Source organism: Heloderma suspectum, chromosome 2 (assembly GCF_057233095.1).
Source record: "Heloderma suspectum isolate Gila_16-S chromosome 2, 16-S_ref, whole genome shotgun sequence".
Lineage (NCBI taxonomy): Eukaryota > Metazoa > Chordata > Lepidosauria > Squamata > Helodermatidae > Heloderma > Heloderma suspectum.
Window position 1 is genome coordinate 255,789,050 of NC_139459.1, and position 26,022 is coordinate 255,815,071.

At 42.7% G+C, this 26,022-nt stretch overlaps 1 protein-coding gene across 1 annotated transcript in view; it reads right to left on the minus strand.

The window, feature by feature from the left end:
* SLC22A4 (solute carrier family 22 member 4) overlaps window positions 1-26,022 on the minus strand; it is an 87,114-nt gene that overhangs the window by 21,283 nt on the left and 39,809 nt on the right. The window contains exons 2-4 of the mRNA XM_084838844.1: window positions 21,303-21,406; window positions 13,892-14,046; window positions 2,084-2,255 (exon numbers count right to left, since the gene is read on the minus strand). Of these exons, the coding sequence (XP_084694970.1) occupies window positions 2,084-2,255; window positions 13,892-14,046; window positions 21,303-21,406 (431 nt within the window). The remainder of the gene's footprint in view (window positions 1-2,083; window positions 2,256-13,891; window positions 14,047-21,302; window positions 21,407-26,022) is intronic.

Here is a 26,022-nt window from a genome sequence, read left to right on the forward strand (position 1 = left end):
GGTATATGGTAGGATCTGTACTAGTTTTTCAAGCCAGCTGACCATGTGCACAGCCCACTATCACTGTGTGAATTGCTACTGCCAAGAACTTGGGAGGAGGAGGAGGATATGCTGTATGTGCATGCTTAAAAGAAAACCTAAAGTAAGAAGGAAGGAAGGAAGGAAGGAAGGAGAGAGAGAGAGAAAGAGAGAGAGATGGGAGTGCAGAGAGAAAAAGAGGGAGGGTAACAGAGATAAAAAGAGGGATTATGTAGAGAGACTGGTTGGTGGGTAACACAAGGACAGAGAGGGCTAATGGGAATGCAGGCCTGTGGTTGGAGCAAAGGAAGGGAAGGAAGCATGCATTATGGGGTGAAGAAAGAAAGATGGCAATGGAGTGAAGAAAGAGAAGAAGAGCGGGTTAGGAGAAAGAGTCATTCGGAGAAATCTATGGTGGTGCAGACAGAGAGAGAGAGAGAGAGAGAGAGAGAGAACGAGAACATGCATGCTTTACAACACAGAGTTTTTTAAAAAACAAAAATGCTTTCCAATAGTTAACAGTGAGGTGGCCTTCTTGAATTAATAAAAGTGTAAAAGTGTCCCTCAGAGACATTTGAGTTGTGTACCCCACTTTTACACTTTGACAGAATAGCTTTTTAAGCAGAGGTGACCAAAGATTTGCTGGGGGCTGGGCCTAATTGGCATTCATGGTATTTGCAGTAGGCACCATCTGTAGGATGAATGAAGAATGATCACTACTTAAATATTTAGCAACACTACGGTGCTAGCCACGGAGATAAGAATGCTGACAGGAGGAATGCGCTACACTCTAGTGAGTTAATACACAGGCAATAGCTCTATTCCTGCATTACATAGACGTGGGGCACTCACTTGTTGAAGTGGTGCCATGCTGCAGGCCCCAACCCTGAGGTTGAATGCCCGGGATAGCCCCACTCCCAAGGAGTGCACGGAGCATGGATATTGGCAAAGAATCTCCTACACGTGAGTTCATCATGCACAGGGATTCTAGAAGTTAGGGGCTCCTTTACAGACATTCACATTCAATGCACATTGGTGGGGGGAAGGCAGGGCTAGGCCAGCCGCACACCTTTGGGGACAAGGCGAACAGTGCAGCCCCACTTCTACTTCAATACGTGAGTGCTGTTCATGCATGTGACACATGAATAGGACTATAAGCTGTTCTAAAAGGCTACACTGGAGAAACTCAAGATCGCACACCAAATTGAGCTCAAGCATAGGAGCAAATATCTAGAAAAAACACCCTCCAATGCCCCCTCCCTGCCCCCCGGCACCCAAAAAAGTCTATTTTCTTTACTATTTTTTTCAGGTTTTAATAGTCAAGTTAGATTCTGCTCCTTCAACATAGGTATTAACACAAGAATTATTAAGTCATTCAGTGGTTTTAGGGGGGTAGACCCATTCCTAGAGATGGAATTTGATTCTTACAATGCCTTTCCCTATCCCTCACTCTGCCTAGATATGTCAAACCTATTGCGAACATGGGTATGTAGATCCAACATATGCCCAAAATATAACAGGTATCAAACTGAAATTATGTAATCTGAACCAGAAGAAGCGGTATAGATTTAACTGCACTGCTCTTCTATGACTGTCCTTAAAAAAGCATGTGACCTATTTTATGCACTTTATCTGCAAGGAAGATTTGTAGTTGCATCCACAGAGAAAATGGGGATGGAAGATTAAGAAAGGGAAAGGTTGCACAAGAGAGTTCATCCAGCAATAATCAATATTTTTAAAAAGGCAATTAAAAATTAGAGGTTAAAGAATAAAATAACCCAGAAAGAATGTCTAAATAGCACTGAAGAGCCAGAACAGGATGCATTCAACCAAACTAGCAGAGTCAGTGGGGCTCAAGATAAAGATAATTTATCTAACTAGAACTTGTTTGACGTTCAAGACAGTTCTTTGCTCTTTACAACCAAAATGCCAGAGGGGAAAAATATATCCACAGCAACCAAAGGCTGTAAAAATCCAGCTGGTTATATAACAATGCAAGTTGAAGGTTATCAGCTACAGAGGGACATTGCTGAAGCTGAACGCCTTTCAGAACAGTTAAACTCACCACCACAGTGGAACGCAGCACACCCCAGGTACAGTAAGAGCCAGTAGCAGCATCCGCCAGTCTCTGATGAAGTAAGCAAATAGTGGCAGCAACATGTAGCCAATTGCAAAAAATATGCAAACTCCTAATGTAGAGAATATAATACGAACTGATTTGCCAAGAATTTCTGTGCCTGTTCAAAACAAGGAGTGTGGGTTAGCATCTTAACTCTTTTTTTTAAGTTGCCCAAAATATTTTATTGCACTTTGAAAAATAAATACAGCCTTTAAAATGGAGCCATTTGTCCTACAGCATGGATCAAAATTAGGGTAAACTTAAAGCAAGACTAGTTGAAGAATTCTTCCGATCTAACTGTCGCTTAATGTGTAAGTTATGATATAACGTTGGCGGTGGAAGGAGAGAAATCAGGTATTTGGAAGTGGATTACCAAACAGCCATTATCATTACTGAGGATGTGTCTCAACTTCTATTAGACTATTAGAACTGCTTTTGCTAGATTTGAGCAATCTAATTGGTCAAATCTAGGAAACAACAGTCCAACAACAGTCAATCATATACCTCTAGGCCATGGCTGAGGAACCCCTGGTCCTTCAGATGTTGGCCTACATCTCCTATCATCCCTACCCATTGGCCATGTTGGCTGGGGCTGATGCGAGTCCAACGACTTCTGCAGGGTCACAGGTTCCCTCTTCTAGAAAGTCACAAGCAGGGTATGAAGGTGATGGTCATTACATTTGTCTCCAGCACCCAGTATTTATGAATATATATTTTGCCTATATGGAGGTTCCACTTAGCTAAGGAGCATGGACAGACCTATCCTCCATGAATTTGTCTAATCTTTTTTCTTTTAAACAACACACCTTGTGAATTCCCTAAGTTAACGATGCAGTGACCTGGTTCACACATCACGCTAAGCCATAGTAGATTGTTATGGTGGGGGTGGTTGCAGGGTGGCTTGCCATTACGTCCAAGTCCTGAACGGTTTTTCCATTATGGGTTGTTTTTTGTAAACAAGCCATGCTGAGAACACATGGCTTGTAGTAGGGTTGTTTAGGGTGGCTTGTTCTCAGGGTGACATCTGAACCCCAGCAGGGCAATTTTATTGTGGATTGTTGAGAATGGGTAGAGAGCTGCCCGGCAAGAATGATGAAAACCCCTGCTGCTCCTCGCAATCTTGCAAATGACTCCGCCATTCTACCTCATCCCTTTTCAGTACCCTCCGCCTCAGGATGGATTTACATTTTTTTTCATAGAAACCTTGAAGAAAAAACACTGAAGAGTGTCCTGAACATGTTTGCAATTTTTTTTCTGGTCCTACGCAAGTGCACAGGAGTGAATGCCTGCTGCTAGAAATTTTGCGCAATTTCCCCCTCCATTTTACTGCTCTGCCATGAAATTTATGTATTTTTAGCAATTTGCCTCAATTGTCTGCCTTGAAATTTGCATATCTTTACACACTCAGTCCCTGTTCTGCCTTGAAATTTGAGTATGTGTAGTGATACTGCTCACTGCTCTGTAATCCTCATGTACATCTGACAGCTAGCAATGGAGACCAGTGGAGGGAAGCAACAAGCATGGATTAGGGCCGGGGCGGGGGGAGTGGCTGGCAGCCGGAGAGAATGAGCTTTAGGGTGGGTATTACTTCAGTAGAACATGAACCAGACTTTTCTTTTCTTTTTAAGGTGTTCGCTACCAATGGGGATATGACTATGCTGGGCTCAATAGCTGATAGGTGGTCTTATGGTCCTGTGAGCTTGTGCAAGACCCCTAACATAAAAGTTAAAGTTTGTGAATGTGTTCCCATGCTGATAAGGGCTCAGAAACTTAAATCCCTTTAGTGAACTGATGCCAGGGGGGAGGTGTCCCTCATGTGCTGGCAACCCCAGTGGACCACTGCAGGAAGGGTGCTGATGCAGGGAAACAAGGATTTCTGCTGCAAAGGCCCCTGCAACACATGCCTGCAGTGGCCTGGAGGACTGAGGGAGAAACAAGCCACAATAAGTCACCAAGCGGGCCATCGTCTGTTGGGAGTAACGGGCAAGCCTCCCACCCACAGCGGCTTATTTTCAGGGTAGCTTAGCATGACATGAGAACTCGCCCATTGTTTGTTTTATTGATCCTTGAACCTACCGCAAATCAGCTTCACTGAGTATTACTGAGGAAAGGAGGGAAAAAAATAACTTCTCTACATTATTAATAATTTTATAAGTAAGTCTGGTTTTCATTGTTTGTTTTAATTAATCATATAACAAGATGGCTTGTTTGGCAGAAGATTTTTAAAAGTATCCTTTTTAATACAAAAACTAATTAAAAACTAATTTCACTTTTTCCCACAGAGGAGAAAGTGTCTATTCTAAAATGTGATGTACTGCAAGAGAAGTACATTATCTAAATTCAAAGAACAAATGCTTTCTGCTTCAGAATTAGTGTTTTTACTCATATGCATGTTTATGCTAATTTAAATTGATTAATCAACTAAGATTTCTTTAACTGGGTGACAGCCCTATTTATAAACCACAATGGTGCAAATGTAAGGAAGCAAAGAAATGCCTAGCTTTTGCTTTATTGGGCTTAACCTAGCGGCAGGGGAGGTGGGAAAGAGAAATAAATCCTTATATACATGTGGACTAGCTGGTTTTGGAATGGGAACTGCCCTGATTGTTCTGTGGAATGACCTTTGCCAAGAGGGAGAGAGGGGAAGTGCAACCCTGTTGATTCTCTTGGGTATCTCAGCAGTTTTCAATACCATCGACCATAGCATACTTTTGGATAGGCTATATGGGCTGAATGTTGGAGGTACTGCATTGCAGTGTTTCCAATCCTACTTGGATAGCAGATTCCAGAAGGTGGTGCTAAGGAATTATTGCTCTGTCCCTTGGCAGTTATGCTACAGGATTACACAGGGCCCTATTTTATCCCCCACTATGTTCAACAGCTACATGAAAAAAGCTGGGGGGGGGGTTATCCAGAGATGTGGACTGAGGCATCATCAATATGCAGATGACACCCAGCTCTATCTCTCCTTTTCATCAAATCCAGTGGGTATTCTGAATCAGTGCCTGGGTGCAGTAATGGACTGGATGAAGGATAATAAACTGAGACTCAATCCAGACAACACTGAGGTACTATTAGTGGGTGGCTCATCTGCCTGGCTGAGTGGTGTTCAACCTGTTCTTTAGCTGGCAGGGTTGGTGGCTCAGTGACAGAGCACATGTTTTGCATGCAGGAAGCCCCAGAGTTCAATCCTCAGCATCTCTTGATAGGGCTATGAAAATCTCCTGTTTGAAACACTTTAAAGCTGCTGTCAGTGTCAACAATACTGAGCTAGATGGACCGATAGTCTGACTCAAGGAAGCTTTCTATGCTCCCTAAAGCTTCCCAGTCATGTTCATAGTTCGGAGTTTCTCTTAGATCCAGCATTGCCACTGGAGGCACAAGTGGCCTTAGTGGCAGGAGTGCCTATTATCAGGTTGGGCTGATATACCAATTATGACCCTACCTGGACAGATAGCTTAGCTACCGTTATCCATGCCCTGGTAAACTCTTGTGTGGATTACTGCAATGTGTTATATGTGGGCTGCCTTTGAAACAGTTTGGAAACTTCCGCTGGCTCAAAATAGGGCAGCGAGACTGTTAGTGGTGATTAGGTGATATGATCGCATGATGCCAGCGTTTTGTGAGTTGCACCAGCTTCCAGTCCATTTCCAGACCCAATTCCAAGTGCTGGTATTAACTTTTAACCGCCTAAATGGTTTGGGGTCAGGTTACTTGAAGGATTATCCCCTCCCGTATATATCTGCCCAGACCTTAAGGTCCTCTTCACAAGCCCTTCTCTGGTTGCACTTGCCCAATGAGGCTCACCTGGTGCCTACTCTGTGGGTTTTTTGCTGCCAGGTGAAGACATTTTTATTCTCTTAGGCTTTTTAGTTTTTCAGTTAAAAAAAAAATCCCACGATTGTGTTTTCGAATTTTTACACTGCTACTGGCTTTTACTTAGGCTTTTATTCTGTTCAAAACATTTTAATGTTTTTATACAATCTTTTATTATGTTATTTTATTCTATGGTTTTAAGTCTTGTTTTGTGAACTGCCCAGAAAGCTGTGGCTATTGGGCAATATAGAAATATAATAAAATAAAACAAGAAGATAGCAAAGGCAGCAATCTGTGGCAAGTAGGAGCAAGGTGGTGACTAATTGCACCCCCTCCTTCATTCTTCCTCTCCTGCCATTGTTACTTACTCACTCACAATATCACGTATTTCTTTAAAGACTGAGTTACATTACTATCTTCAAATCCAACACTCAGCAAGTTTAAAAATTAAGCTTGCCAGATGTATGGCAGACTAGGGAATCCAATGCATATTGCACCTATATATCAGTCTACCATTCATAGGTATCTTATCCTGATAGGTCACCCCACTGCAGAAAGAAAGCCATGGTATGAATCCATGTATCAATCTTGGTAAGATTTGATTATTCAGCTTTGGAAAAAACAATCTCTCAGTTAATTTATGCCTGAATACATTTCTCTGATTATGAGATTTTCAACAAGGGGTACCTGTCTTTAGGGTCTTAAGTCCACCAACTGTTGTCACTGAATCTAAATTTCATTTATTTTTACAAAGAGCTAACATGAATTCTGGGTGTCTCAGATGAATGGCAAGAAAAAGCTACACACATACACACCTACCTTCATCCAAGCAGTCATTTAGAAACAAATTGCCCATTGTGCCCACCAACTAAGTACTCCTAGTCCAAAGCTCTTAAAAATCACTGAGTTTCCATTAGCCTGTTTTAACAAGGCCTAAGAAATGCAGCAAACCCAATTACACTGTTCATAGGAGGATACAGACTTTGACTGGCATCCAAAAAACAGCACAGCTAGAGCTGTGCATCCAAGGGGAACTTGAGCTTGTGTTTCTAAGAAAAGCAGCCCCATAAGCCACATGGCTTACAGCAAGTCCTAGACGTCTGAGTAGAGATGTCAAGGCCTGAAAACCACCCCCAAAAAACTGGGAGAAAAAAGGGGGGTCTGTTTTTCCGAGGACCTTTTTTTGTTTTTCTGAAAATAATGGATTATGAAATATTTTCTTTTAAAATTATTTAACCCCCACCCCCGTCAAGGTTGCTACCTGGCCTATACTCCCCCAACATGATTTCTAAAAACTACATGACTGGAATATTTTTATATAAGACTAGAGACATAAAATGTCTGTAAATTTTGAAAAGGCGGGGGTGGGTTGAAAACAACCTTCTCTGTAAAATTCCTAGCCTAGGTATTTCTTTCATTCCTTATTAAAATTATTGATCTAATTTATTTTCATTGATAGACATTTAGGGATGCTCCAAGTCATATTCCATTTCCCAACATATGACTAAAGTTATCACATCATAATTATGTGAAGAAAATGTGCATTCTTGACAGTTCGGGTTTTGTTCTGTAGAGTCCCTTATTTCTGGGCTTGTTCTGATTCGATGCTGTAGCAGCCAATGAATGTAGTTCTAAAACCCTCATGTGAGAGAAACACTGTAGGCTATGCTAACATTGCCACTGCACACAACGGAACAATGTGTAGGTTATCCCACTTACATTTCTTTAAAAAAACCAACCATAAACAAACTTTGAGGCTTGGGACTATGGAAAGCACTGTCAAAGTTTTTAATAAAGTTAGATCTCACCATTAGGGAATTCTGCCTCAGGTATAAAACCTTTAATAACTACAATCAAAATAAACCCTCTATACTAAAAGAAACTCAGGAGCCTGGTTCCTATGATGTAGGCATGGGATTGACACCGCCTCTAGAGAGAACCTTTCAAAATGAACAAAAATTAAATTTTATTAGGGGGAATTATTTACAAAAGGAAATAAAATGTCACTCTTCACATAACAGGTTGAGACTACTTAGAGGTTCTTAAGTTAAATATACTTGGTTACCATTCCTAATAGGTCATAGAGTCTTCCCCAGCGAAATAAGCTCTCAATAGCTTTTCCTTCAGACCAAATTTTCCTGAACTCCACCCCAACCAATTCTTCATAAACAAGAATAGATGCAGCACACCAGTCTTCCTCTGCCTCCAGCAATTCCTGCTTCTTCTGACAAGTAGTCCCTGAAATGATTCAGATGTTTCAGGGACTACCTGCTGAAGTTTTCTCTAGTCAGAAATAAAACTGAAACCTAAAATATACTATGTATAACTTGGTTTGCTCACATACAATTATCATGTTTGGTATATTAAAAGTATAGTTTATTCAGACAATAATTACAAATTTACTGAGTTTACTTTTAAATGTTCTGAATTTTAATAATTTTATGAGCAAGCCAAGCTATACATAATACATTTAGAAAGCAATCCTATGCCCCCTAGACATAGGATTCTTCGTTTTCCTGGATATGAGATTGGAGATAGGGTTCCGACCTTGTAGCCAGGAAATCACGCTCCCCTCCCCTTCGTAGGCAGCGCAGAGAGAACTGCACAGCTTCCTCTCTGCACTCGGTAAAGGGAGCATGGAGATAGGGAAAAGGCGGTGTTTTTGGGGGTGGGGAAGGGAAGACACTAGGGTGGCTGGCTTATGCCTTTTCCTATCGCCGCCCCAGCCTCCTTCCTTCCCCTTTCATGAAGCCTCCGCTAGAGGGGCAAAATCGCCCTTTTTGCTTAAATGCAGGCACCTCCCACTCTGATTAGGATACTCGTAAACCTCCAAGTTCAGGGACTTATGAGTTTCCAGCGTGCAACCCATAGGACTGCATCCTTAATGTTCTTAAAGTAACCAAATGATTTATATCTATAAAGAGTGCTAAAAAATTTCCCCCCATGGTTCCCCACCCCCGAAAAACCACTGGAAAACAACAGTTTCCCCTCCATGGCTTTAAAATTTGCAGAAATTTTACATCTCTTCTTCTGGCTCATGCTTTAGCTCAGTCATAGCCAATTTCATAAATGTCCAATTAGGCCCAATTTGGCAGGCAAGCTCTATGTGCTAGTACATATATGGACAATGGTCTTGAAAACACTTTGATTAACATTCACTGATGGGCTTTCTAGGATTCCAGGAATTCTTCCCAATATGCTTTACAGTATGCTTTTTATCTGACGAAACAATATGGCATGATCTGGAGTGAACAAAGAGAAGAGGAAATCTCAGTTTTGCATAGAAAGTAAGTTAGTTTCTATATCATATACTATGACCACGTTTGCATGTCACATTAAACCATACTTTAGTACAATGTCTATGAGCCAGAATGACCAGCCTGAGTCTCTGGCTCACGTGCTCCGCCTCCTCTTCCCATGTGGCTGAAATGTTTTCAAAAGGTTTCACTTCTGCTTTCGCTTAACCATGGTTTGCTGTTTCATCTGAAGTGACAAACAGCGGTTAACATTAACTATGGTTTGTTTTAAACAAGCCAAATTGAAAATATGGGTGGGACATCCTTTCCTATACTCCAGGTGCAAGGGGAAAAATATCAGTATTCATTATTCTTTGTTCCTCAGTATAGCTATTACAGCAGAAACAGAGTGTCTTGAATGCCTTAAGAATGCTCTCTTTAATTATTTTAATTCTTTTTCTGAAACACTTATAGTCTGCCATTAAAGATGATAACCTTGACAATTCTAGGGAGTCAGCTGATTGCTTAGAAAATCAATACATGGCAATATAGTTTTTCTAACATGGTGGAGTGATAAAGAAATTGTAGTAATAAAGTTAATGAGCGTCATGGGGTGATGTTTGAGCTAGGTAAAAAAACAAAGTGAAATTAACTCTCTTATCCGATCAAGGTTATGACACACCTGCACAACTTGAGATCCACACTAGGGATGAAAGTTACTTTATAGGAAAATCAACACAAATATGAAACCCCAGACAAAATTATGCTGTGTTTCAAGCATTTCAGTACCCAAATTCAGATTACATCAGCATGAGAGAGACAACTACAGGCACCCAAACATCATCATAACTGAGTTTAGCAGGGCAACAAGAAAAGAAATGCCTTTAATGGAACAGTTTTGTAGAAGACACTTTTAGAAATCGATGGAGCCAAGAGAGAACTCTTTTCACTGAATTTAGTGTTAATGATTTAATCAGAAACAAAGATTTCTAAAGGGAAGATTGGTAAAAACAGATATGCAATCTTTTGAGCAGGCTTTCTGCTGTTACGGATGTCCTCATCAAGGAATTTTCAATAGGTAAAATCCAATGTAAGTCCTACTTAGAGTAGAACCATTGAAATGAATGGTATTTAAATGAGACATGACTAACTTAAGTCCCATCCATTTCAATGCGTCTACTCTGTATAGGACTTATGTAAGATTCTAATAAGTTCTGAGAACCTCAGGGTTCCTAGGAGCTTTGTTTCCAAACCACTGACATAGACGTAATAGAAAGTGTACTAGGTTTTGAAGCACAGAGATGACATGCATTAACAGATTTGGAGATTAAAGCAAACCGCACACTGTAATCACTGATGAAAAAGTGTCCTTGTAGTCCAGAATAGGCCAAAAGTCCTCCACAAAGGAAAATAATTGCCCCAGTTTATTGAGATGAACATATGAAGACCCTAAGTATGTCCAACTGAAGGGATTCCAGTAGTCTGCAGGTATAAATTCATCATATAGCATGTCAACAAGCCATGTCTCCCACAACTGTAGTCTGTGTGTCCCTACTTGCATAAACCAATACTTCTAGAAGTTCACCATTAGTACAAAGCTTTCCCCAGCTTCTCTCCCCTGTCCACTCCAGCTACAGTGCTTGGAGTTTGTGGCTACAGTATCTGAAATTTCTCTAGCAAAATGAGAAAAGAAAATCTGTACAAATAGGGAATGTGCCAAGGCCTATGTGTTTATTATACTTACTACCAGAAATATATTATTTTTCAAATGTTGCTGGGCAGAGAATGAAGATGAGATCAGCTTAAGCATCTTTCATTTAAACCCACTAAGAATGCTTCCACTTGCCTCAATACTCAAAAATAACTAAGTTATCACATAACTAGCATAGCACAGATATTTGTTACCTAGCAAGACATGGTCAAAGTGGAAAAAAATAATCCTGGTGTCAACATTTCTTTTAAAACTTTTCACCATGAGGGCTTTCATGCATTTCAAAAAGAAGTTGAACATTTTTTGACACCTTCTTTTTAAAACAGCAGAATCAAAAAAGACTGTATTACTACACAAAAAGGTTACATCAGTGTCAATGGAAACTATAATCAAATCTGTAGAGGGTTAGTAATGTTTGGAAGGTAGGGTGGGGGGAATCAAAGAACAATAATCTATATTTCCAAGCAGCTTGTTCTGAGGGTGGCTACATGGAAGCAGGCATGGTCTGGTAGCCACTTTCAAATTGCACCATATGGAGGCTTACTCTGCATAGTAAGCCATTTGACTGTACCCTTAAGTTTCTCCCTCCCCTCTCCTCCCTCGGTTATCTTCCCCACCATCACAATGGTCTTTGGAGCAGAACTTTTTCTCTTCTGTTTATCTTACTCTGTAAAGCATCATGTACAGTGATGGCACTACATCAATAAATACTGATAGCATGGCATACTTAAACAAGAGAAAAATATTTTGCAGGCCTATGAGTATTTTAGCACTTGTGTTGACAAACTTTCAGGTGCATGGCAGTCTAATCGTCAAAGGAACACAACATTTTAAAAATGCTCATACAACTTATTTTTGGTTCACATATTCCAAAAAATTGTGAGCACTACATACGCAACATATTTTGGTGAAAGACAGGTTTTTAAATTGTCCTCTGCTTGAAACATTTCTCACCAAATTGTTGGAAGCTTAACATCTAAAAATAATTTCCATGCCACTGCTGAAATCCTTTCTACAAAAGTAAAGGCATATCTCTGTCATCTCATTTAACCCTGAGAACTATGTCTAAATCCTTGACCTATAGCTCACTTGGCAATAAAATAGTGGTCTGGAATCTTAAGCCTAAACCTTTCAACATAAAGGCAAGATATTGTGATCACAAAGTTCCAGGTGGCACCTTTTGACCTCCTTCCCCATGAAAGATGGGGGGATCCTTTCCTATACACCAGGGGCAAAGGCGAAAGTCTTAGTACTCTGATCCTCAGTGCTGCTCTTATAGCAGAAACAGAGAGTCTTAAATGCCTTTAAAATGCTCTAATTCTTTTTGAAAAAATATTCCTATAAATTCTCCTTCTGAAACAAAGGCATTAAGGATTGTAAACTTGACATTTATTGGGAGTCAGCTGATTGCTTACAAAATTAATAGTTAGCAATATAGATTTCTAGCATAAAAATTGTGGTAATGAAGTTAATGAACCTAGTCATGGGAACACGTTTGACCAGGTAAAAGAGGATGAAATTAACTCTCTATCTGAACATGACATGCCTGCACAACTTGGGATGCACAAACAAAGCCCACCCAAATCATCATTTTAGCTGCCTGCCTGGGATGGCACAAAAAGGGTCATTATAAAGCACTTAGGGCACAAACCTATGGGGATAGCCAGCTGCCTGTCAACTCGGAGGCGTCTGGCTATCCAATGCAGGGCGGGCGGAGCGCAGAAGGGAGCTTCTCCTCCATGCTCTGGCCGCCCTGCATTTGTGGTGAGATGTCAATTTCGGCTGTCTAGCCAGGGCACATCGGAGCCCGGGAGGGGGAGGCTGGATGACGTATAGGAAGTGTCATACCGGTGCTTCCGCGGTCCCCTCCCTGCCCCCAGGAACGCCCCCTTTTCGGGTGCATTGTGCTGATAATCCAAGCATGGAGCCGGGGATGAACCGTACCTCCTATGAGGTGGTGGGGGAGGGGGCAAGAAGTTGGATTTCTGGAAACCAAAAAATCCTATGGCTATCTAGATGCTGTCTAGCAGCCATAGGATTGCACCTTTAGTTTACAACCAAGAATTGGTGGTCTGGAGACAGCTTGGTGGGTTATAAGGAGCATGATATAGAGTTGCTTCTTTTAACTAAGACAATTTGGACAGCTTATTATTTATTATTTAAACATTCTCCCTTATGGAAGCAAACCACACACCACTGCCTTTGCTATATTAAAAGTTGACCCTATGGGAGATGTAAACATCATACCAGCAAAATATGAATTTCCTAAACACATGCCTGCCAAGTAACGCTAATGCAGGAGGAGTTCCCTGCACCTATCAATTGTTCCCAGCAAATGTTTTCTAGGGCAGTTTTTCCCACAGCTGGGTTTCTTCTTGTTTGGGAACTCGGCTGGAGGAAAAACTGTACAAAATGTCTGGGGGGCATCAACTGATGGAGGAATGGTTAAGTAGCCTACTACTTCCTGGCAATTCTATTCTGCAAATGCCTCCCTTCCACATTCGTATTACAAAGAAATCCCTGTGTTTCACTTCTCGGGTCTAGTTCTGCTTCTAATGAGTTAGCAAAGTTGTCAGAACAGATTATGATAAGTGAATTCTGAAATAAAATGAAAGCATCAAATCTGTTCTTGAACCTGTCCATGTTTTTTATCCATTTGTGTCAACTTTAAAAAACCATTAAAACCATTGCCTTCTTGCAAGTTTAAGACATCTGACAACCATTACCAGCTGAAAGCGTTTTGTCTTACCTGGCAAATTTAGAAGCCTTCCTCTTCTATCCAGCCTCTGGATTGCTTTCCTCAGCTTTCCCCAAATGCCAATGTATATTTTTTATTTATCTCTATTAATTTTGTTGGTTTTCCTAAAAATAGTTTCACTGCTTAGGTACGGGATCCTCTATAACACAGAATCATTTCTTACTAAATAATATTGCTTAGGCATACTCAAGCCACCATGCTATACGAGTTTGAAGTTATAAAAATAATCTTACCTAATATGAAGGCCACAACGTAGTTCGAAATCTGCCCCATGCCAACTATAACAAAAAGTACTGTGAACATTTCCCAGCTGGTTGAGAAGATCTGCAGGAAGCTAAAACCTGTCTGCACACCCATGGTTGCAAAGAGAATAGACTTTCTGCCAAACCTTTTGGGGAAAAGAAAAACAAAGAAGGAAGAATACTCTCAGTGAATCCACAATATAATTATTTCTGGGTGCTATGGAAGGCAAGACTTGGCAGGCCTGTCCAGCTCAAGGAAGATATGTTCTTCCTGCAAACAGAGGTTGCTGCCCATTGTACTATAAGCGATGGAGAAAGTAGTCTATCTTTGGAAAACTTACATATGACTTGCTGGAGCAGCATTTGTCTCCAGCCATTGCATCACCTCTCCATTATTTTCACTAAAAACTAGAGCATAAAAAGTACAGCCAACATCACACAAGTAGACTTCTGCTTGCACAACAGGACTTCCCCTTACTTTCCTCCCCACTACACCTCTCCTGTCCCCCCACCCACCCCAAACTGCTCTGGAAGTCCCCCATATACAAAAGCAGATTTGAGGGTGGGCGGCTGCATGACAGGGATCTGGTCAGCCAGTGTATTTTGTTCTGCCAGCAGACTGACAGAATGAGATATCTGTTGTGACATTTTATGTCCATTAAAAAAAAAAAAAAAGTACCATACAATGTACATGCTAAAGAAATACTGTTAACAGTGTCACCACATCTGTACCTACAGAACCTTCCATTTTAATTCAATTTGAATATTATATCCAGTTCAACAGAAAGTAAAAATGTGCAAAACTCCAAATGGAAGCATACCACAATTGCATATTGGCCACCCAGGTTATAAGCGGCACCAGCAACAGGAGTTTGAGGCACGCCTGGTTAGGAGCAAAGGGGCATGCACTCCTATCTGTTTCACCAGTTCTACACTGCTGTCCCCTTCCCAGTTAAGCAGGTAAATGGTAAAGGTACCCCAAGAGAGCTGAGTACATCCTGTAGTATCTCATGTACTTTGGATTCAACTTATGACATAACTGTTAAAAGGGTGACCACCACTGATTTATAATGTGCATCCAGTAATGGCAAGTCAGAGGTGCAAACTAAGATGGTAATTAACCCATTATGCCCATCACACCAAAAGGCAGCATAGCTACAAATACTGCTTAAAACCATGACATTTATTTATATTATAAGACTGCTGAAAACTACCAGTGGATAGATAAAATTCTGTAGTTTTCTGTCTTCTATCTAATGGAAGTCCTGCTTAGTAAACACAATCAGATAATAGCACTTGGAAAAGAGACATGAGTGGTTATCAGCTGCTTTCGTGTAATAACATTCCAATTAACAGTTTGAAGAGTCACCAACAAAAAATTGTTTGCCTTTCTCAGTAATGTTTTTAGATGAACACATGGTAGCACCATGATATCCTCATTGTTTAGATCAGGGGTCCCCAAACCCCGGGCTGCAGACTGGTCCCGTTCTGTGGCCTGTTAGGAACTGGGCTGCAGCAGGGGTGTGGGAACCCCCCTTACCTTGGGTCCACAGGGGGGGGGGAGGCGATCCATCCCTCCCCTATCCCCGGAATCTTCGCTGGCCCTGGCCAGCTCCACAGTGAGTCCGCAGAGCTGCCAGCCGGCTCCAGCTGCTGGCGGACTTCTGGCCGCCAGGATGCAAGTGGCGCCCACATAGTGGCCGCCGTTTACGTCCCTGTTCAAGTAATAGGCTACGTAAATCTTTACATATCCTATTGCTGCAAAGAACAGGGACGCAAATGGCGTGCTCTACACGGACGCCATTTGCGTCCCAGGGGCCGCAAGTCTACCAGCGGCCAGAGCCGGCCGGCAGCTCTGCGGACTCGCCACGGGGCAGAGCCAGCCAGGGCCAGCAAGGATTCGGGGGGGGGGGGAGGGACAGATCCCCCCCCCCCGTGGACCCAAGGTAAGGAGGGTTCCCACACCCTTGCTGCAGCCCGGTCCCATCCCGCCCCCCAGTCCGTGGAAAAAATGTCTTCCACGAGGCCGGTCCCTGGTTTCATAAAGGTTGGGGACTGCTTGTTTAGATGATTGTTTTTCTCTTGATAAGAGATGCAAATCTTCAGCTGTGGAACATAATCTCTGATACTCAGCTAGACAGACCCAGTAAGGCAAAATCCAGGTTACTGATTGGAACATGGATGGCACATCACAGTAACATGCATTAGGGCACAATCCTATGGAGATAGGTGGCCACCTCCGAACTCGGAAGTGACCACCTATCCAATGCAGGGCAGGAGAAGCACAGAGGGGATCATTCCCCCCGCGCTTCTCCTGCCCTGCATTTGCGGCTAGACAGCTAATTTTGGCTGTCTAACCACGGCAAGGCAGAGTGGGGGAGGAGGCTGCCGGACGACACATAGGATGTGTCCTGCCGGCATTTATACCTTCTTTGCCCTGGAATGCTCCGTTTTGGCCGCTCCATGCTCCTCTTGAGAGCTCGGAGCATGGGGCTGTTCCGCACAGCCTGCAAGGCAGTGTGGAAGAGGGGGAAGGAGTGAGGGCTTTGAGGTCGGTTCCTGGAAAACCAGATATCTTATGGCCGTCTAGCTGCTGACTGGTGGGCATAGGATTGCTCCCTTAATCTGTTTGGGGGTTTTGTAACAATGCAGAAAGCACATGATTCCCCTTCACCAACAACTTAATGTTGTTGTTGTGGTTCAGTCGTTAAGTCGTGTCCGACTCTTCGTGACCCCATGGACCATAGCACGCCAGGCCTTCCTGTCCTCCGCTCTCTCCCAGAGTGTGCTCAAGTTCATATTCATTGCATCAGTGATGCTATCTAGCCATCTCATCCTCTGCCATCCCCTTCTCCTTTTCCTTCAATCTTTCCCAGCATCAGGGTCTTTTCCAGGGACTTTTCGCATTAGGTGGCTAAAGTATTTGAGCTTCAGCTTCAATATCTGTCCTTCCAATGAGCACTCAGGGTTGATTTCCTTTAGGATGGACTGATTGGACCTCCTTGCAGTCCAGGGGACTCATAAGAGTCTTCTCCAGCATCACAGTTCGAAACCATCAATTCTTTGGCGCTCGGCCTTCCTTATAGTCCAGCTCTCACAGCCATACGTTGCTACTGGGAAAACCATAGCTTTGATTATATGAATCTTTGTTGGCAAGGTGATGTCTCTGCTTCTTACTATGCTGTCTAGATTTGCCATAGCTTTCCTCCCAAGGAGCAAGCGTCTTTTAATTTCACGGCTACAGTCACCGTCTGCGGTGATCTTGGAGCCCAAGAAAATAACATCTGTCACTGCTTCCATTTCTTCCCCTTCTGTATGCCAGGAAGTGATGGGGCCAGATGCCATGATTTTAGTTTTTTAAAAGTTGAGTTTCAAACCAGCTTTTGCACTCTCCACTTTCACCCTCAACAAGAGGCTCTTGAGATCCTCTTCGCTTTCTGCCATTAGGGTGGTATCGTCTGCGTATCTGAGGTTGTTGAGAATTCTCCCGGCAATCTTAATTCCGACCTGTGATTCATCCAACCCAGCATTTCTCATGATGTACTCTGCATATAAATTAAATAAGCAGGGCGACAATATACAGCCTTGTCGTACTCCTTTCCCAGTTTTGAACCATTGGTTGTTCCATGTCCGGTTCTTACTGTTGCTTCTAGACCCTCATACAGGTTTCTCAGGAGACAGGTAAGGTGGTCTGGTACTCCCGTCTCTTTAAGAATTTGCCAGAGTTTGTTGTGATCCACACAATCAAAGGCTTTAGCATAGTCAATGAAGCAGAAATAGACGTTTTTCTGGAATCTTTTGCTTTCTCCATGATCCAGCGAATGTTGGAGATTTGATCTCTAGTTCCTCTGCCTCTTCTAAACCCCGCTTGTACTTCCGGTAGTTCTCGGTTCACATACTGCTGAAGCCTAGCTTGTAAGATTTTGAGCATAACCTTGCTGGTACGTGAAATGAGCGCAATTGTACGGTAGTTTGAACACTCTTTGGCATTGCCCTTCTTTGGCACTGGAATGTCAACTGACCTTTTCCAGTCTTGTGGCCACTGTTGAGTGTTCCAAATTTGTTGGCATATTGAGCGCAGCACTTTAACAGCATCATCTTTTAGGATTTTAAATAGCTCAGCTGGAATACTGTCATATCCGCTAGCTTTGTTGTTAATAATGCTTCCTAAGGCCCACTTGACTTTACTCTCTAGGATGCCCGGCTCAAGTTCAGTGACTGTACTATCATGGCTATCAGGGATGTTAAGATCTCTTCTGTATAGTTCTTCTGTGTATTCTTGCCACCTCTTCTTAATCTCATCTGCTTCTGCTGGTCCCTGCCTTCTTTGTCCTTTATCATGCCCATCTTTGCACAAAACGTTCCCTTGAGATCTCCAATTTTCTTGAAGAGATCTCTAGTCTTTCCCATTCTATTGTTTTCTTCGATTTCTTTGCATTGTTGATTTAAGAAGGCCTTCTTGTCTCTCCTTGCTATTCTCTGGAACTCTGCATTCAGTTGGATAGATCTTCCCCTTTCTCCCTTGCTTTTCACTTCCCTTCTTTCCTCAGCTACTTTTAAAGCCTCATTAGACAGCCACTTTGCTTTCTTGCATTTCTTTTTCTTTGGGATGGATTTAGTTGCAGCCTCCTGAGCAATGTTACGGACCTCCGTCCATAGTTCCTCAGGCACTCTGTCTATCAGGTCTAATCCCTGAAATCTATTCCTCACCTCCACTGTATATTCATAAGGGATATGATTTAGGTCATACCTGAATGGTTTAGTGGTTTTCCCTACGTCCTTCAATTTAAGCCAAAATTTTGCAATAAGAAGCTCATGATCTGAGCCACAGTTAGCTCCAGGTCTTGTTTTGACTGACTGTATAGAGCTTCTCCATCTTTGGCTGGAAGTACATAATCAATCTGATTTCGATATTGACCATCTGGTGATGTCCATGGGTACAGTCATCGCTTGTGCTGTTGGAAAAGAGTATTTGCTGTGATCAGCGTGTTCTCTTGGCAAAACTCTATTAGCCTTTGTCCTGCTTCATTTTGTACACCAAGGCCATGCTTGCCTGTTATCCCGGTGATTTCTTGACTTCCTATTTTAGCATTCCAATCCCCTATGATGAAGAGGACATCTTTTTTTGGTGTTAGTTCTAGAAAGTGTTGTAGGTCTTCATAGAGCCAATCAACCTCAGCTTCTTCGGCATCAGTGGCTGGGGCATAGACTTGAATTACTATGATGCTGAATGGTTTGCCTTGGATTCGTACTGAGATCATTCTATCGTTTTTGAGATTGTACCACAGTACTGCTTTTCCCACCCTTTTGTTGACTATGAGTACTACTCCATTTCTTCTAAGGGATTCTTGCCCACAGTAGTAGATATAATGGTCACCTGAATTAAATTCGCCCATGCTTGTCCATTTTTGTTCGCTGCTTCCCAAGATGTCGATGTTCAGTCCTGCCATCTCATGTTTCACTGCCTCCAGCTTACCTTGAGTCATTGATCTTACATTCCAGGTTCCTAAACAATATTGTTCTTTACAGCATCAGACTTTCTTTTCACCACCAGACACATCCACAGCTGAGTGTCCTTTCGGCTTTGGCCCAGCTTCTTCACTCTTTCTGGTGCTACTTGGAAATACCCTCTGTTCTTCCCCAGTAGTATATTGGACACCATCCGACCTGAGGGTCTCATCTTCCAGCGTCATCTCTTTTAGCCTTGTGATACGTTCCATGGGGTTTTCTTGGCAAGAATACTGGAGTGGGTTGCCATTTCCTTCTCTAGTAGACCACATTTTGTCAGAACTCTCCACCATGACCTGTCCGTCTTGGGTGGCCCTGCATGGCATAGCTTATGGCTTCACTGAGTTACGCAAGCCCCTTCGCCACAACAAGGCAGTGATGTTATACTTTATTTCTATGCCGCCTTTTGGTCACAAGGCCCCCAAAGCAGCTCACAAAAATATACATATACAATATCCAAACGATACACTAAAGTTTAAAGCAGAAATATCACAACAGCTGTTTAAAACTAAAACAACTAAAAATCCTGCAGCCCAAACACATCTCCTACATATCCAAAAGCAAAAACCCATCAGCAAAAATGCCAGAGTAGAGCTGGAATAATCCAGGATTCCTTATATGATTTCCCAGGCAGGGCAAAGGGCAGAGCAGATGAGGAAAAAATTGCCTTGGTTGGAACAGCATCTCTCCCCTAAAGCAGTGCCTCCCAAGCTGCAGCTGCAGCTTTGCTTTTAAAGTTTGGGGGGGGGGGGCGGGGAGCAAGTGGAACAGCTCAGCCTCAAAGGAACAGCGCCTTCCCCTGAAGCAGTTCTCTCAAGCTGCAGCTCCAGCCTTGCTTTTAAAGTCTCTAGATGGGGCGGGGGAGCAGATGGAACAGCTCACCCTCAATAGAACAGTGCCTCTCCCTGAAACAGAGCCTCAGGGGCAAACTTAAAAGGCAAACTATACATGATGGATAGTATCCAATCATGTCATTGTGCTAATGCAAATTACACTGAACTGGTGTAAGGGACCTCTAGCACCAGTCAATAGCATTAGCTTGTGCAATGGGATTGTCCTGAAAACCCATTTTGGAAGCTAACGCTATTGGCACTGCACTAGAGACTTTTATGCTAGTGCAACGTAATTTGTGTTAGCACAATGACACTGTTAAATACTGCGCTTTGATGCAAATATATATACTGAGCCCCAACTTTTTTTTTTTTAATGAAAAGTAGCCTGGAGAGCCTCACTGGGGTTCCCGTTGCACATTTGTCCTTGCAAACCCTGCAGGGAAAAGCAACCGGTGGGGGGGGGGAGCAGAAAATGCCCAGTGGGAAAAGATTAAGCATATGCTCAAGATCACACTCTCCCAAGGACGCTTCCCATAATTTAAAACAAAAAACCTCCGAACTAAAGTGTTGGGGGTTTGCTACATGTGTAACAAGTCCTCACCGCTGCATTTTGCTGCCCAAATTCTAATGCAGATTGCAGAAACCTTGTAGCAATGGTTTACCACAGTTCTTTTTCTTTCTTTTTTTAATTGCTGGCACTAAGTTTATTTTTATTCATTTCCTTTTCCTGTAGAAATATATGCACTTCACACACTGCTACATAAGTACACACTAACCCATGTGTAGGATGCAGCAGCCAGGAAAGTATGCATGCGTTTTTTTTACTCAGGTGTGCTAGCCCACATGAGTCCAAAAAATAAAGGGATAATTCGGCCTAAACCTGACAGTCTGTTTCAAGTCTGCTGCCCTAGTGTGAGTGGGCATGCCTGGTTTTGGTTCCAGTCATCAGAGTTGGAATTCTCTCTCAAACTACATATTGTTTTACTTCTTCCAAACTGCAGTAAAAAAGATAAAAGCAAAACAAAAATCCTAGGACAGCTAGCTGAATGCATGTACTTTACCTGTCTGAGAGCTGTCCTGATATAAAGGATCCAAGCAGTACACCCACAAAGAACAGAGATGTAGTTAAGGGGGTTTTCCAGTCATCATCGCATACGAGATTCCACTATAAGAGAAACAAACAAAAAAAGAAAGCAAATTCCATGTCATTTTGCAATGATTTAGGATACAAATGTCTGAGCTGGCAGCGACTAATGAGGAACAAGATCTTGGGATAGTGGGGAAGAGATCAATGAAAATATCCATTCAATGTGTGGCAGCTGCAAAAAAGGCCAATTCCATACTAGGGGCTGTTAGGAAATGGATTGAAAATAAAAATGCCAATATCATAAATGGCCTTTAAACAAATCAATGGTGTGGACACAATTTGGACTATTCTGAACATTTCAGATATTGTAGAACTGGGAAAGGTATAGAAAATGGCAACCAAAAATGATCAGGCAGGTGGAGCCACTTCCCTATGAGGGAAGCTTAAAGTGTTTGGAGCTTTTTAGTTTAGAAAACAACTAAGTGGGGACCATGAAAAAGAGTTATAACATTACGCACGGTATAGAGAAGGCAGATAGAGAAAAGAGTTTATTAATTAGATGACCCCTGGTTAGGGATGGGGGAGAATTTTGTTTGGTCTGCATTTTTAGGTAAACTGATCTAATTCGCTCTGTCTGGATATATATGCAAATTAGAACAATTATCCTTCAGGTTATGCACTCCTCCAAATTTTGCAATGCAGTTTTCAGTTCAAAATTGTGTACAAAAATGCAGATATTAGGCCAAGTTGCCTACCCCCAAAAAATCTGAATTTTCATGTGATTTTTAAAAAATATAATTCTCAGAGTTACGCAGAAATTGGGCAAAACAGACCTATGATTGAATACATGCGATTCTGATGCAAACTTGAAATAGACCAATTCATCCATCCCTAATCCCAATTCTGGTATTAAGGGCAGGAGAGGAAGAAAAAGACCAGCAGTAGGTTCAGGACCCCCTTCATGGATCACTGCCTTGTTGTGGCGAAGGGGCTTGCGTAACTCAGTGAAGCCATAAGCTATGCCGTGCAGGGCCACCCAAGACGGACAGGTCATGGCGGAGAGTTTTGACAAAATGTGGTCTACTGGAGAAGGAAATGGCAACCCACTCCAGTATTCTTGCCAAGAAAACCCCATGGAACGTATCACAAGGCTAAAAGATATGATGTCAGAAGATGAGCCCCTCAGGTCGGAAGGTGTCCAATATACTACAGGGGAAGAGCAGAGGGTATTTCCAAGTAGCGCCAGAAAGAGTGAAGCGGCTGGGCCAAAGCCGAAAGGACACTCAGCTGTGGATGTGTCTGGTGGTGAAAAGAAAATCCGATGCTGTAAAGAACAATATTGTTTAGGAACCTGGAATGTAAGATCAATGACTCAAGGTAAGCTGGAGGTGGTCAAACATGAGATGGCAAGATTGAACATCGACATCTTGGGAATCAGCGAACGAAAATGGACAAGCATGGGCAAATTTAATTCAGGTGACCATCATATCTACTACTGAGGGCAAGAATCCCTTAGAAGAAATGGAGTAGCACTCATAGTCAATAAAAGGGTGGGAAAAGCAGTTGTTGTTGTTGTTCAGTTGTTCAGTCGTGTCCGACTCTTCGTGACCCCATGGACCATAGTACGACAGGCCTTCCTGTCCTGCGCACTCTCCCAGAGTGTGCTCAGGTTCATATTCATTGCATCGGTGGTGCTATCTAGCCATCTCATCCTCTGCCGTCCCCTTCTCCTTTTGCCTTCAGTCTTTCCCAGCATCAGGGTCTTTTCCAGAGAGTTTTCTCTTTGCATTAGGTGGCCAAAATATTTGAGCTTCAGCTTCAGTATCTGTCCTTCCAATGAGCACTCAGGGTTGATTTCCTTTAGGATGGACTGATTGGACCTCCTTGCAGTCCAGGGGACTCGTAAGAGTCTTCTCCAGCACCACAGTTCGAAAGCATCAATTCTTCGGCGCTCAGCCTTCCTTATAGTTCAGCTCTCAGAGCCATACATTACTACTGGGAAAACCATAGCTTTGATTAGACGGACCTTTGTTGGCAAGGTGATGTCACTGCTTCTTACTATGCTGTCTAGGTTTGCCATAGCTTTCCTCCCAAGGAGCAAGCGTCTTTTAATTTCATGGCTACAGTCACCGTCTGCGGTGATCTTGGAGCCCAAGAAAAGCAGTACCGGGGTACAATCTCAAAAACGATAGAATGATCTCAGTACGAATCCAAGGCAAACCATTCAACATCACAGTAATTCAAGTCTATGCCCCAACCACTGAGGCCGAAGAAGTTGAGGTTGATCGGTTCTATGAAGACCTACAACACCTTCTAGAACTAACACCAAAAAAAGATGTCCTCTTCATCATAGGGGATTGGAATGCTAAAAAAGGAAGTCAAGAAATCACCGGGATAACAGGCAAGCATGGCCTTGGTGTACAGAATGAAGCAGGACAAAGGCTAATAGAGTTTTGCCAAGAGAACATGCTGATCATAGCAAACACTCTTTTCCTACAGCACAAGAGGCGACTGTACTCATGGACATCACCAGATGGTCAATATCGAAATCAGATTGATTATGTACTTCCAGCCAAAGATGGAGAAGCTCTATACAGTCAGTCAAAACAAGACCTGGAGCTGACTGTGGCTCAGATCATGAGCTGCTTCTTGCAAAATTTTGGCTTAAATTGAAGAACGTAGGGAAAACCACTAAACCATTCAGGTATGACCTAAATCATATCCCAGATGAATATACAGTGGAGGTGAGGAATAGATTTCAGGGATTAGACCTGATAGACAGAATGCCTGAGGAACTGTGGACAGAGGTCCGTAACATTGTTCAGGACGCAGCAACTCAATCCATCTCAAAGAAAAAGAAATGCAAGAAAGCAAAGTGGCTGTCTGAGGAGGCTTTACAAGTAGCTGAGGAAAGAAGGGAAGTGAAAAGCAAGGGAGAAAGGGGAAGATTTATCCAACTGAATGCAGAGTTCCAGAGAATAGCAAGGAGAGACAAGAAGGCCTTCTTAAATGAACAATGCAAAGAAATCGAGGAAAACAACATAATGGGAAAGTCTAGCGATCTTTTCAAGAAAATCGGAGATCTCAAGGGAACGTTTTGTGCAAAGATGGGCATGATAAAGGACAAAGAAAGCAGGGACCTAACAGAAGCAGATGAGATTAAGAACAGGTGGAAAGAATACACAGAAGAACTATACAGGAAAGATCTTAATGTCCCTGATAGCCATGATAGTACGGTCACTGAACTTGAGCCGGGCATCATAGAGAGTGAAGTCAAGTGGGCCTTAGGAAGCGTTACTAACAACAAAGCTAGTGGAGATGACAGTATTCCAGCTGAGCTATTTAAAATCCTAAAAGATGATGCTGTTAAAGTGCTGCACTCAATATGCCAACACATTAGGAACACTCAACAGTGGCCACAAGACTGGAAAAGGTCAGTTGACATTCCAATTCCAAAGAAGGGCAATGCCAAAGAGTGTTCAAAGTACCGCACAATTGCGTTCATTTCACATGCCAGCAAAGTTATGCTCAATATCCTACAAGCTAGGCTTCAACAGTATGTGAACCAAGAACTACTGGAAGTACAAGCGGGGTTTCAAAGAGGCAGAGGAACCAGAGATCAAATCGCCACCATTCGCTGGATCATGGAGAAAGCAAGAGAATTCCAGAAAAATGTCTATTTCTGCTTCATTGACTACGCTAAAGCCTTTGATTGTGTGGATCACAACAAACTCTGGCAAATTCTTAAAGAGACGGGAGTACCAGACCACCTTACCTGTCTCCTGAGAAACCTGTACGAGGGTCAAGAAGCAACAGTAAGAACCAGACATGGAACAACCGATTGGTTCTAAATTGGGAAAGGAGTACGACAAGGCTGCATATTGTCGCCCTGCTTATTTAACTTATATGCAGAGTACATCATGAGAAACGCCGGGTTGGATGAATCACAGGTCGGAATTAAGATTGCTGGGAGAATTATCAACAACCTCAGATACGCAGACGATACCACCCTAATGGCAGAAAGCGAAGAGGATCTCAAGAGCCTCTTGTTGAGGGTGAAAGAGGAGAGTGCAAAAGCTGGTTTGAAATTCAACATTACAAAAACGAAGATCATGGCATCTGGCCCCTTCACTTCCTGGCATACAGAAGGGGAAGAAATGGAAGCAGTGACAAATTTCATTTTCTTGGGCTCCAAGATCACCGCAGACGGTGACTGTAGCCATGAAATTAAAAGACGCTTGGTCCTTGGGAGGAAAGCTATGGCAAACCTAGACAGCATAGTAAGAAGCAGAGACATCACCTTGCCGACAAAGGTCCACATAATCAAAGCTATGGTTTTCCCAGTAGTAATTGTATGGCTGTGAGAGATGGACTATAAGGAAGGCTGAGCGCCGAAGAATTGATGGTTTCGAACTGTGGTGCTGGAGAAGACTCTTACGAGTCCCCTGGACTGCAAGGAGGTCCAATCAGTCCATCCTAAAGGAAATCAACCCTGACTGCTCATTGGAAGGACAGATACTGAAGCTGAAACTCAAATATTTTGGCCACCTAATGCGAAGAGAAATCTCACTGGAAAAGACCCTGATGTTGGGGAAGACTGAAGGCAAAAGGAGAAGGGGACGGCAGAGGATGAGATGGCTAGACAGCATCACCAACGCAATGAATATGAACTTGAGCACACTCCGGGAGAGAGC